At 32.5% G+C, this 15,000-nt stretch overlaps 1 protein-coding gene across 1 annotated transcript in view; it reads left to right on the top strand.

Annotated features, from left to right (window-relative positions):
* LOC137656341 (CD109 antigen-like) overlaps positions 1-15,000 on the top strand; it is a 184,986-nt gene that overhangs the window by 89,374 nt on the left and 80,612 nt on the right. The window contains exons 5-6 of the mRNA XM_068390512.1: positions 999-1,050; positions 7,680-7,810. Of these exons, the coding sequence (XP_068246613.1) occupies positions 999-1,050; positions 7,680-7,810 (183 nt within the window). The remainder of the gene's footprint in view (positions 1-998; positions 1,051-7,679; positions 7,811-15,000) is intronic.

Genomic DNA, 15,000 nt, shown 5'->3' with positions numbered 1-15,000 from the left:
TTTCCAATGCTGTACAGAAATCCCTTAATTGTGGCCTGGAAGTTCTTGTAATTTCCAGTGCTGTACAGAAATCCCTTGATTGTGGCCTGGAAGTTCTTAAAATTTCCAATGCTGTACAGAAATCCCTTGATTGTGGCCTGGAAGTTCGTATGATTGGCCTTGATTTTAGTGCTGCCTTTGACCATGTTTTTCATGAGGCCATGTTTTCAAACTTGTACCAACCGTGTGTCACACGATCGTACATAGTTCATTTTGTGCTTGTATCTTCGCTCTCCCCTCGCACTAAAAAGAACCTGAAAAATCATGTCTGTTTTTTTCCTCTGTAACATTGTCGATTTCTCAACATGAAAATTCTTGTTGCTTTGAGATTTTGTATATAAAGGAGAGTGTTCTACAATAAACTAACTCAGTTGCTTTCACACTGCCTTTGAGTTCACAACCTTCTCTCGGCCCGTTACAAACTCAAACAGTTGGGAGTGGGTGGGTCTTTCCTTAGGCATTATTATTGAACTTTAAGAAATTGATTGCAAAGTGTAGTAATAGATGAGCACCATATTGACTATAGATGTGTGATATCTGGTATTCCTCAGGGTAATGTTCTAGGCCCAGTATATCTTTTAATATATGCGCATATATAGCTTAGAAAGGAAGCTTGTTGCATATGCAGATGATGGTACTCTCTTCACATAAATTCCATCTCCGGAATGTAGACCTATAAATAGAGATGTAGTTGAAATACGTGTTATCATGGGACATGGTGTAGAACCCTAACAAAACTCAAAAGTACGATTTTAAGTAGATCAAGGAGAGTGGCTCCTCAACATCCGAATCTCGTCACTGATAATGTCTGTTTACCTATATACAACTCGTTTAGTAACATTGGTTCCTAAAATACAACTAAGAACATATTTGAAATGCTAACATTACTAAACATCAACGGATTATTAGAATAAACCTAGATGATTTTTTTAATGTATTTTTCTCTCTTTCTATTTCAGGATCCCCAGGGTAACATCGTCAAGAGATGGGTCTCAAGGACTCCTCAGATGGGTAAGTTACAAGGAGTTACAAGGATTTTGTATGTCTCAAAGACTTTTTGGTCCATCCGTGGAGACTCCATTTGCTATTGGGTAGAGCGATTTAGTTTAAACATTTAGAGAGAGAGAGAGAGAGAGAGAGAGAGAGAGAGAGAGAGAGAGAGAGAGAGAGATAGTTACAAGGATTTTGGATGTCTCAAAGACTTTTTGGTCCATCCGCGGAGGCTCCATTAGCTCTTGGGTAGAGCGAATTAAGAGTAGTTTAAACATTTAGAGAGTTCTTATGATCTTGTCTAACTTATTCTTGAACTTTTTACCGTGTTACTATTTACTACATCCGAGAGAGAGAGAGAGAGAGAGAGAGAGAGAGAGAGAGAGAGAGAGTTACAATTAGTTAAAAGAATTTTAGATGTGTCTCAAAAATGTTTTAGTCCATCCGCGGAGACTCCATTAGCTCTTGGGTAGAGGAAATTATGGGTAGTTTGAACATCGAGAGAGTTCTTATGATCCTGTCTAACTTATTCTTGAACTCGTTTACCGTGTTACTGTTCCCTACATCCGTTGCAAGTCTGTTCCATGTATTTGATATTTTGTATGTAAAGAAATCAACACATTGGGAAGGACTTTTCTCTTAAGGATGTTGAACTGAGACGAGGGTCCTTTACTGCTGATAAACTTGTAAAAGAGAAAACAATTTCCTGACGTCCATACGTTGATATTTTGACAAGTAGTGTAGTAGTAGAAATTCGATATTTGTTTATAAGCTTTTTTTTTTTTTTTTTTTTTTTTTTTTTTAATGGGGCGGGGGCTCCAGCCCCGCTCATGTTCGATAGCTACTTGTAGTGTCTGCAAACTCACCATCCTTGTGAGTTAAGAAAGAGGGGGGTTGGATATGGGTGAGCCTTTAAGTCTACCAGCTAAGATATCAGCAGTCAATGCCTGACCCTCCCTGGTCCTAGCCTAGGTGGGAAATTTGGCTTGGGAGCTGATCATATGTATATATGGTCAGTCTCTATGTCATCGTCACTGTCCCTTGCCTCAGCTATTCACGAGAGGCCTTTAAAACCTTTAAATGTTGTCAAAGATAATTCTGTAATATCTTGAATTTAGTGGGCTTGAGCGCTGATCATATATATATATATATATATATATATATATATATATATATATATATATATATATATATATATATATATATATATATACTGTGTATATATATATATATATATATATATATATATATAAATATATATATATATATATATATATATATATATATATATATATATATATATATATATATATATATATATATATATATATATATATATATATATCTAGGGCCTTATCACTTCCCCTTGCCTCAGCTATTCACGAGAGACCTTTAAAACCTTTAAATATTGTCAAAGATAATTCTATAACATCTTGAATTCTTTACCAAACTGTAATCATAAAATAATGAACTTCATTAGGACGATGAGCATAATGACTTAGGCCCCAGGCAAAATATTCCACTTGAAATATGACCCATCATTCCCCCCCCCCCCCCTGCAAGCTGACCTCAGGTGACATTTCCCCTTTTGAAAGGGGATTTTCCCCTTTATACATCAGGTAATCCACACTATTCTTGGGTCGGGGAAGCTCTGGAGAAAAGGGTTTATTTTTGTTGCGAGGCTCAGAGGTTGGTTAAAAGAAACAATGAACTTTAATAATGCTATTCAAAATTTTATCTTTATTCTTTGTTAGGTGATATTATTATTATTATTATTATTATTATTATTATTATTATTATTATTATTATTATTATTATTATTATTATTTTCAATATTAGCATTGTTATTGTTTTTATTATTTTGATTATTATTGTTTTATTCTTATTCCTTTTTAGGTGATATTATTATTATTATTATTATTTTTATTATTATTATTATTATTTTAAATATTAGCATTGTTATTGTTTTTATTATTTTGATGTTTTTTTTATATGGCTGCAAAAAAATCACTGCCATTTCAATTTTGGCAAATATTATTATTATTATTATTATTATTATTAATATTATTTTTATTTTCAATATTAGCATTGTTATTGTTTTTATTATTTTGATTATTGTTTTTTTTATATGGCTGCACAAAAATCACTGCCATTTCAATTTTGGCAAATATTATTATTATTATTATTATTATTATTATTAATATTATTATTATTTTCAATATTAGCATTGTTATTGTTTTTATTATTTTGATGTTTTTTTTATATGGCTGCAAAAAAATCACTGCCATTTCAATTTTGGCAAATATTATTATTATTATTATTATTATTATTATTATTATTATTATTATTATTATTATTGTTGTTGTTGTTGTCAAGACTTGTCTCCTAAGAGGTTGAAGGTAAGAGAAGTTGAACAGCTAACCTGGAGAACACCAGAGGGACTGATAAATAAGAGGCATTAAGCAACGTATCTGAAGGTCATAGAGGCTTGTAAGTCCTTGGGTATCGTATAAAGTCATTGAATGATAATTCAAGCCAGTTTTCCTCTTCAGGTGACCTCTTTTGGATGTCTGGAAACATGAAAGGAAATTTTAGGATCTTGAAGGAACTTCTAAGATCTTGAAGGAACATCTACGATCTTGAAGAAGCTTCTAAGATTTTAAAGGAACTTTTAAGATCTTGAAGGAACATGAAAGACCTTGAAGGATCATCCAAGTTCTGGAAGGAACTTCTAAGATCTTGAAGGATCATCCAAGTTCTGGAAGGAACTTCTAAGATCTTGAAGGATCATCCAAGTTCTGGAAGGAATATATATCTTAAAGTAACCTTTAAGATCTTGAAGAAGCTTTTAAGTTTTTAAAGGAACTTCTAAGACCTTGAAGGAACATGAAAGGCCTTGAAGGATCATCCAAGTTCTGGAAGGAATTTCTATGATCTTGAAGATCTTATAATATTTTAAAGGAATTTCTAAGATTTTGTAGTAAATTCTAAGATCTGGAAGTAACGTCTTTGATCGTAAAGGAGTTTCTAAGATTTTGAAGTAAATTCTAAGATCTGAAAATAACTTATAAGATTTTAAAGGAATTTCTAAGATTTTGAAGTAAATTCTAAGATCTGAAAATAACTTATAATATTTTAAAGGAATTTCTAAGATTTTGAAGTAAATTCCAAGATCTGGAAGTATCTTTTAAGATCTCAAAGGCGTTTCCAAGATTTCGAAGTAAATTCTAAGATCTGAAAATAACTTATAAGATTTTAAAGAAATTTATAGGATTTTGAAATAAATTCCAAGATCTGGAAGTATATTCTATGGTCTTAAAGGAGTTTCTAAGATTTTGAAGAAAATTCTAAGATCTGAAAGTAACTTCTATGATCGTAAATGAGTTTCTAAGATTTTGAAGTAAATTCTAAGATCTGGAAGTAACTTCTAAGATTTTAAAAGAATTTCCCAGATTTTGAAGTCAATTCTTCTTCTTCTTTGTCTACATCTTTTTCCACTTCTATGTGGGGTCGATGTTTCTGGTCAGCTTATACTCACTGGTCATATTGATTTTGGCTAATTTTTCATGGCCGGATGCCTTTCCTGCCGCCAACCCTCCCCATTTACCCGGGCTTGGGACCGGCACCAAGTTGAGGCTGGCTTGCCCGCCCCCCTCAGTGGCTGGGTTTTTTAAGTCAATTCTAAGACCTGGAAGTAACTTCAGATTTTAAAGGAACCTGTAACATCTTAAAGGAAATTGAAGAGTTTGGTCTTGATCTTATAATTAAAACCAATCTTTATTTGTTATCAAATGTGAAACCCTAAGACCAAAGGCACAGAAGAGAAGAATAAATAGAATGTTCTGGTTTTGAATGGTCCTTATGTGTCTGTTTTAGCAATAATGTTGAAATGAGGTAATTAGGGGTACCACAGGAGTTAGAGAACTATCAGATAAGATCCAAGAAGGTAGACCGAGGTGGTATGGTCATGTCATGAGAAGAGATGAACAGTATATTGAGAGTAGAGTGATGGAACTGGGGGTAAAGGGAACGAGAAGGAGAGGGAGACCAAAGCGAAGGTGGATGGACTGTATCAAGGATGACCTTCGATCAAAGGGATTAACCGGTGATGAAGTGTGGGACAGAGGTAGATGGAGAACGCTGGCCAGAAACATCGACCCCACATAAAAGTGGGAAAAGATGCAGATAAAGAAGAAGTAGTTGAAAATTATTAATTCTCAATTCATAAAGCCTTGGACGGCAGGAATATCACAGCCCACGAGAACTTACATAATTTTGAGAAAAAAATAATGCTGAGTTTTTCCAGGGATAATCCCTGAGGAAAAATAATGACCTCACTAGAAAGATCCTTTGTTCTGAACGACCAAGGACAACTTGTCCTTTGATTAACCTACAAAGAATAGTGATAAGATGGCGGTTAATAATAAAAGAAAATTCTCATCTGGTAACATATTGAACAAGAGGGATAAAAGAAGAAGAAGAAATAGAATAAAAGAAGATACTGCATTTTCATTGACCATTATCTTAGTTTTACTCATATTTACTCATATTCATTTTCAGTCCTATATTTATGCTTTCTCTATTCAGAGCTTCTATCATCATTTGCAATTTCAAAATCTGTCATTAATTTTAGCCTTCTGGAAGCGCTTTAAACTTTACAGAGGCATACGGAAAGAGAGTTGATTAAGAAGAAGGAAATAGAAGAAGGAAATAGAAGGATGGATTCGAAACGGCGAGATGCGATGCAAGTCATGAGCTTATAAAAACCAGGCGTTAATCAATGCGCTAATCTACCCAGTCCCAAGTCTCTTTCGATAACCGGTCTTGGGACCGGCATGAGACCATCAGCCTATCATCGCGAATACTGACCAATTTCTTTTAATCTTTTCCGCGTCTTTCAAGGACGCGCAGAAGTCGCTCCTATCTTTACCTCCGGAGGCCCTCTCTGTCCATTGAAAGGACTCATAAAAGATCCTGAATCCTTCTTCCTTTTTTTTTTCTCTTTTTTTTTTTTTTTTTTTTTGGAAAAGACTCATAAAAGATCCTTTTTTTTTTTTTTTTTTTTTTTTTTTTTTTTTTTTTTGAGGCTTTAGGGCTCGTCCTATTCTTCATCGTGACTAAGAATTTTGAACAATCGGCATTTTTACGTTGTTCTCCTTACGTCATGGTTGCACTTCAGTTCTTCGGTCTGAAGAACATTTGCTCTTTCAATGTTTTTTTTGGTTTTCTTACGCGCACTGTCCTTCAGACGAGTTATATTATATTCTTCCTTTTTTAGAGTGGCGTATTCTTTTAATTTTTGTCCAGTTTCATTGTGTCGTTCATATGCCGTGTTAACAATAAGCTGTTTTAACTTTTTTTAAGGAGAAAAGTCAAACTTATTTTTGCTCTAACATTTGGTCTCTTAAAACTTTTTTTCTTCATTAAAAAATCTTGTTTTTCACTCTTGCATCGTGCTTTATAAAATGTCATCATAATATGGGAAGTTTATAAAAGAATTTGATTAATATTCTTTTAAATATTATACATTTTTAAATGCTATCTTTTATTTTTGGAAATTTTTCATAATTTTTGAATAGTCCTCTTAAGTATCCTGTTAGCACATTTTAATGTTTTTCATTCGTATTTTTATTTTTTTAATTTAATGCTTTAAAATGTAAATTTACATATACGAAACTGAATGAAAATACAACTGAATAAATGACGAGTCTTTTCTGTCATTTACATACATTATAGAAAAGAAATGATCCAACGGCTGTTTGTTTCGCTTGTTTGCCAATAGATGGCGTTTGCAACTTGTTTATATTTTTCGTAAAATTTTAACTTTTCTCAATAATTATCGCTGATATTAAGGTATTCGTTTCTGTATGTCAGTGTCTCTTAAAAGTCTGTTTTGTTTACTGTTATTATTATTATTTCCAATTTGTTTCTATCACATCTGAGAGAGAGAGAGAGAGAGAGAGAGAGAGAGAGAGAGATGTCTGCAATATGTGTGTTTCTTTCTGTATTTATACACACATATAGATTAATTGATATATATGGGTATGTATGTAAGTATTTGTGTATATATATATATATATATATATATATATATATATATATATATATATGCATATACAGTATATGTATGTATATATACAATATGTATATCCATCAATCGATCTATCTATCTATCTATCTATCTATCTTTGTATATATATATATATATAGAGAGAGAGAGAGAGAGAGAGAGAGAGAGAGAGAGAGAGAGAGAGAGAGAGAGAGACAGACAGACAGACAGACAGAGAAAGGTATAGATATAAGACCAATAGATATTTTATGTATGGTGATTATATAAAAGAGAAATTTCCTTAAATATGTAACTATCTTGCCTATTCGTATTGAATAATTAGCAAAAATAATGTGCTTTCATAATAATCTTTATTTGTTTTCCATAATCATCTATATCCACATAATCTTCACTCTATTTCAGCACAATTAATCTGAACTAATGTAAGTATCAATAACAATTAAACTGAAATATATATTAACAAAATTTCATTCATGTTGATGTTCTCTTTCAGCTGTATAGAATAGGGAGGGGGGTGATGGTATTTCTCGTTAAACTCTACGGGTTTAACCCTCCATTTTTCGTTGCTCTACCCCATCAGGTGTGGTGGAACTGAAGTACCAATTACCGGAATTGCCTGAGGGTGGATGGTGGAGGGTGCGAATCAAAGCCGGGGATCAGGTGGAGGAGAAGAAGTTCTTCGTGTATAAAGTTTACGAACCATTCTACGAGGTGAGTGTCAAATGTATGCACGTATTTTAGTGTGTTTTCTCTTCTTAGAAATTGTTCATTGCTTCTCTTGTAGGTTATTGATTTCCTTTGTTTCCTTTCCTCACTGGGCTATTTTTCCCTGTTGGACCCTTTGGGCTTATAGCATCCTGCTTTTCCAACTAGGATTGTAGCTTAGCTAGTTGTACCAATAATAATAATATGTTTTTTTAAATATACATTTAGATATGCCTCTATCATACGCATATACATAATTGTGTTTTACACATTATGTATATATATATATATATATATATATATATATATATATATATATACAGATATATATATATATATATATATATATATATATATGTATATATATATATATATATATATACATACATATATATATATATATATATATATATATATATATATATATATGTATATATATATATGTATATATATATGTGTGTGTATACATGTATACCTTTTTCTCATACATATGTATAATTATATGTAGCATGTTTGTACTTACCAGACATTTACGATCTTATAGATACGTCCATACGTAATTTTGTATATCGGATGCATCCACAACCCATACAATATATACTCATGCCTATGAATATTCATACATTGTTATCTTATGTATACATCTCTTTTTACACCTACATAAATCTGTATTTTTTTCTGTAACGCGTACATACAGCTATGATTATATGAATGCTCTCTCTCTCTCTCTCTCTCTCTCTCTCTCTCTCTCTCTCTCTCTCTCTCTCTCTCTCTCTCTCTCTCTCTCATTATTATTTTTATTATTATAATTATTATTAGTATTATTATTATTATTATTATCATCATTATTATTATTAATGACATTATTGTTATTATTTGCCTTTAAGTAAAGGGAATAATATCTATTAAGGCAAACTTTTTGATGCAACCCTGCTATTTTGTCCGCCATTTGTATTCTTATATATATATATATATATATATATATATATATATATATATACATATATATATATATATATATATATTTATATATATATACAGTATGTATATATATTGGGAATATATATACATTGTATGTATTTATGATATTGAACACTATAAACATCTTAAATCTCTCTCTCTCTCTCTCTCTCTCTCTCTCTCTCTCTCTCTCTCTCATATACCTTCCCCTATTAATAGCTAAACTTCTTGATTAACCCTTCTTCCTCTTCCCATTCCTCCCATATTAAGGACTCGCTTTTTTCCCCTTCTCCTTTGATTATTCCCTTCCCTCTCTCTTCCCACATCCTCTCCCATCCTTCGCTTGTTTCCACGTCATGAGACTTTCCTATCTATCCCTGCATCAGGTTTTAAGATTCGATGTGACTCTTGCTTAAGGAAAACTCGACCTTGAGGCCATGGGCTATAAGGTCGTAAATCATGATTTCCCGCAGATGGCGTTTAGAAGGGAAAAAAATGTCTTTCTTTTCGTTATTTAGAAAATATCGCGAGATGCTTTTCAGTCTTCGCTTGGCGAACCGTGGTGACTTTTAGGCAGGGCTGCGCTCAAAATAGTGATTGAAGGTGATTGAAGGGAGGTTGCATGTTGCAAGAGATTGATCTGGAAGGAGGTGATGTTGATATTTAGATTGAAAAGAATGTTAGAATTTTGAGATTGTTAATATTGCTATTTTTGTGAGTCATTTTTTAATTCAAACTTGTGGTTTCCTTTGCTAGTTCGTCTTAATTCGTTGAGAGAATTTTGTTATCATTATTTTGAATTGATACAGTCATTGGTAACTAGAATTCAAAGAGATTGTTAATATTACCATTTTTGAAAGTCATTATTGAATTCAAACTTGTGTTTTCCTTTGCTAGTTCGTCTTGATTCGTTGACAGAATTTGGTAATCATTATTTTGAATTTATACAGTCATTGGTAACTATAGAATTCAGAGATTGTTAATATTACTATTTTAGAAAGATTATGAATTCAAACTTGTGGTTTCCTTTGCTAGTTCATCCTGATTCGTTGAGAGAATTTTATAATCATTATTTTGAATTTATAAAGTCATTGGTAACGATAGAATTCAGAGATTGTTAATATTAATATCTTAGAAAGATATTGAATTCAAATTTATTGTTTCCTTTTGCTAGTTCATCCTAATTCGTCGACAGAATTTGGTAATCCTTATTTTGAATTTATACAGTCATTGGTAACTATAGAATTCAGAGAGATATTAATATTACTATTTTTGAAAGTCATTATTGAATTCAAATTTATTGTTTCCTTTGCTAGTTCCTCCTGATTCGTTGAGAGAATCTGGTAATCATTTATTTTGAATTTATACAGTCATTGATAACTATAGAATTCAGTGAGATTGTTAATATTGCTACTTTTGAAAGTCGTTATTGAATTCAAACTTGTGTTTTCCTTTGCTAGTTCCTCCTGATTCGTTGAGAACATTTTGTAATCATTATTTTGAATTTATACAGTCATTGGTAACTATAGAATTCAGAGATTGTTAATATTAATATCTTAGAAAGATATTGAATTCAAATTTATTGTTTCCTTTGCTAGTTCCTCCTGATTCGTTGACAGAATTTGGTAATCATTATTTTGAATTTATAAAGTCATTGGTAACTATTGAATTCAGAGATTGTTAATATTACTATTTTTTTAAAGTCATTATTGAATTCAAACTTTTGGTTTCCTTTGCTAGTTCGTCTTAATTCGTTGACAGAATTTTGTTATCATTATTTTGAATTCATACAGTCATTGGTAACTATAGAATTTTGAGATTGTTAATATTACTATTTTTGAAAGGCGTTATTGAATTCAAACTTTTGGTTTCCTTTGCTAGTTCATCCTGATTCGTTGAGAAAATTTGGTAATCCTTATTGTGAATTTATAAAGTCATTGGTAACTATTGAATTCAGAGATTGTTAATATTACTATTTTTTTAAAGTCATTATTGAATTCAAACTTTTGGTTTCCTTTGCTAGTTCGTCTTAATTCGTTGACAGAATTTTGTTATCATTATTTTGAATTCATACAGTCATTGGTAACTATAGAATTTTGAGATTGTTAATATTACTATTTTTGAAAGGCGTTATTGAATTCAAACTTTTGGTTTCCTTTGCCAGTTCATCCTGATTCGTTGACTGAATTTGGTAATCCTTATTTTTAATTGATACAGTCATTGGTAACTATAGAATTCAGAGATTGGTAATACCATTTTTGAAAGTCATTATTGAATTCAAACTTGTGTTTTCCTTTGCTAGTTCCTCCTGATTCGTTGACAGAATTTGGTAATCCTTATTTTGAATTTATAAAGTCATTGGTAACTATCTCTTAGGATTTTCAGCAACCTTGCCATCTCGAGTCTTGAAGTCACTGATAAATATTCAGTCCTCACTTCACTCCGCATTCTCTACACTACAGGTATAAACATAATAAAACATTGAATTGCCTTATAGCGCACCGTGCCGGTTGACCCTAGATAATACCAAAGAAAGGGAGAGAAGGAAAAAAATGGAGAGAGAGAAATAAATGCTCCGATTGAATGATTTACACATTTAACCTCTTTTTTGAAGCCTTTGACAAACATGTTTACTTGAAACAGACTACCAACACTCATGTCTATGAAGACACCTATCATTGACGTTATCGTTTGCGATGTTTGAACTTGTAGCCACAGTTTTAACAAAAAATTATGTTTGGTTACATTACAGGAGCTTTTAAAAAACTTCTTAAAGAGAAATCGATCAAAGGACAAAATCATTCCAGCTTCCTCTGCATCAAGCAAAATACATCAAATATGGAAAAGCATTTGTGATAACTTCCGATATAAAAAACTAAACAGTATTGGTGATTTAATTTTTTTTTTTTTTTTTTTTTTTGTCCAACTAAGAAATCTTCAAATTACAATAAACTTAATTCCCCAAATCTCAGATAAGAAAACTTTAATGATCTATCAAAATAATAAAGAAGTTTTTCAATATAGGAAAATATAATCCGCACGGATTCTGCAACACCATATTATCAAAAAGATCCTTTGTATGCACCGATCTACCAGCTTAATGTTTCACAGGTGCTTGCAAAGATTTAACAAGTGAATTTTCCGTTGGATCTATGTAACCCCTCATTTCATGCATGCACGTTATGGCATAAATAGCTTGATCACTGGAGATTACTAAAACGCCGGAATCTAATAGAAGCGTGATAAATAAAGCAACCTACAATGGCATTTCGCTTTGCTCGTGACCATTATTGTAAGTTTCTCTTTGATGAAAGACAAAATTTGTAGGCCTTGTCGGTGCTGCCATTCATCGATGATAGAAGATGCTCATGACAACTGAGGTCCCCCAATTTCCTGTCCAAATTAGATGCCACCGTTAAAGACGACTGCTGGCATTTCATTGCATTCACGATCCTGGAAAGCAGATTCCAAAAATAAAACAATGTACATATATACTTGTAATTTCAAAAACCTTTACCTTCTATATCAAAGTTAAATTTCAGCGAAAAATTTCCTTTTTTTTTTTTTTTTTTTTTTTTTTTTTTTTTTTTTTTTTACTCTCTCCTTATCTTTGCCGTGTAATAAAACCTTTGTTACGTAAACACTCAAAGTTTAACAATAAAGTTTCCCTCGTTAATATGAACAGTCAAGATGCAGAGGACTTTCACTCAGGAATATTCTACTTAAGAATTTTTACCTCCATTTTATTAATAACCTTTGGTATAAAGCACCAAACCTCAAGTTAAAGCATCAATTGCCTCTGTACCTGGACACCAATATTAGAGATTAAAAACCTCAACATATTTTTAAAAGTAGCAAAACAGTCTAAAGAATTAATAACTCTCACAATTCCATAACTCTGAAAAATGTAAAAAGAATTGACCATTCATCCATGTTAGTTGACAACACTTCAAAAAATCCGATCTTTTGTACTCTTTCTGGGCTTACATACATTGATGACCTGAACAGTGTATTCAGTACAAGTTTAAATTCTTTGGTTTTCTATGATTTCCAAATCTGGCTTTTTGCTACCTACTTGCATTAAAATCGAAAATTTTATCTGGAACAACGTTCAAACATTGCCAAAGTACTTTACATAATTCTGTCGACTGCCTCCTGCTCCTTCATGTTTAATTTTAAAGATTAATTTGCTGTCCAGTTTCCAACCACTCTTTTCATGATATGAAAAAAAAAAAAATGCGCTGTATTCATCGCTAAAAACTTCAGAATTACTCCAAACCTACTACTGAGGTGTCACAACATATAAATTTCCCAACACCAGAGGCGTCACAATAGAGTGATAAACTGCCTACACCTGAGGCGTCACAATATAGTGATAAACTGCCTACACCTGAGGCGTCACAATATAGTGATAAACTGCCTACACCTGAGGCGTCACAAAACTGCCTACACCTGAGGCGTCACAATATAGTGATAAACTGCCTACACCTGAGGCGTCACAATATAGTGATAAACTGCCTACACCTGAGGCGTCACAATATAGTGATAAACTGCCTACACCTGAGGCGTCACAATATAGTGATAAACTGCCTACACCTGAGGCGTCACAATATAGTGATAAACTGCCTACACCTGAGGCGTCACAATATAGTGATAAACTGCCTACACCTGAGGCGTCACAATATAGTGATAAACTGCCTACACCTGAGGCGTCACAATATAGTGATAAACTGCCTACACCTTAGGCGTCACAATATAGTGATAAACTGCCTACATCTTAGGCGTCACAATGAAGTAATAGGTTAAATAAGTCTGATGCAAGTATATAGTTAAAGTAAGGACCAAAATAAAAAGAATGAATTTCTGCGTCAAAACGTGCTCTCAACCGGAGCATCTGATATTTCTTCATTAAGTTCTCAACTAGCTTTGCTCAATATGTAAAAATACAGAAATACTTTATCGTTTTCATTTTAACAATACCTTTCACGACAAATTTCGTGGAAATTATGTAACAGACAATTCTGTCCAAAAGATATTCGTTAAAATAACGTTTTCGTTAATTCAGAATGTTTGGCATCTAAACAAGGTCTTTAACGACATAGTTTATCCTAACACTGTAGTTACGAAATTCGCCTTCAGTATTCGTCCTCTGTAAACCTTTCCAAATACAATTTAGAGTCTGAAAACCAATTATACTTTCTTGAAAATAAATCCAAATCTTGAAGCTTTTAAAGTAAATAGCTAGCATCCAATGCCCCTTCAAATAAACCATCCGCAGCTATGCCATCATCTAAAAATACTTCAATCTTCACTTCCTTAGATCTCCAATATCTAACAGACTTAAGAACATTTAGTAAAGATGTACCGCCGCTTCAAAAATATCTAAAGAATATCCATTATAAAAAACTTTTTAAATTTTTTCCCCAATGAGAAAGATATTGGCAACGTTTTAATAGATTTTTATGCGATAAGCAGACTGTAGACTGATTAAATCCTTAAAAAGTTTGTAATAAAAAACCAGCCTTTGCTTACCATTTCCATTCTTGGTCACCGTCAAAGGAATTATTTCTTAGTTTTTCTGAAACCAGTGTCACCCATTCTCTTAATAAATTCTGATTCGTCCCTTTCTGACCTATTGTTACCCAATCCAACAACCACAGTAACGGTTTTGAAATGGAATTTTGTGATCGCCCTTTTAGACGTCAATGACTATCTTACCGGACCCAATCTAATTCTGTTCAATGTATTGTGAATAACAACAACCAACAGGCGATTAAAACAATAAAATAAAATAAACACAATGTTCCAATTTCCTTGTACCAACTGCTAAGTATACAAAAATAAAAACAGCTATATTTTCACTTATCTTTTCGACGTCTTTCTTGGTACATTCCTGGCTCCAATGTCAACTCTCGGCCTTTATTGAGCTCTAGACCTCTTCCATCAAAGTTGATATGAATCCACACTTTCCCTCGATCTTTAACTAGCTTGACACTTTCGGCGATGCTGCTCTTTGCGTACTAACTCGTTTCTGCAGCAGTTTTAGATGTTCCTTGTCCTCCAAGTTGATAAACAATCGCATCTAATGCTAACATTCTCGTATCAGTTTCCTCAAAATAACGCGATGCTCATTCAAATGGTTTTCCATCATACTTTAACGAGGTGCGGATACTTGTTGAATATTCTGCTGGAAATCGGATAATAGATTGTCCATCACTTCTTGAAACGGTTTCAGC

This window comes from Palaemon carinicauda, chromosome 17 (genome assembly GCF_036898095.1).
Source record: "Palaemon carinicauda isolate YSFRI2023 chromosome 17, ASM3689809v2, whole genome shotgun sequence".
Classification (NCBI taxonomy): Eukaryota; Metazoa; Arthropoda; class Malacostraca; order Decapoda; family Palaemonidae; genus Palaemon; species Palaemon carinicauda.
This window is presented reverse-complemented; position numbering and strand designations above follow the sequence as displayed.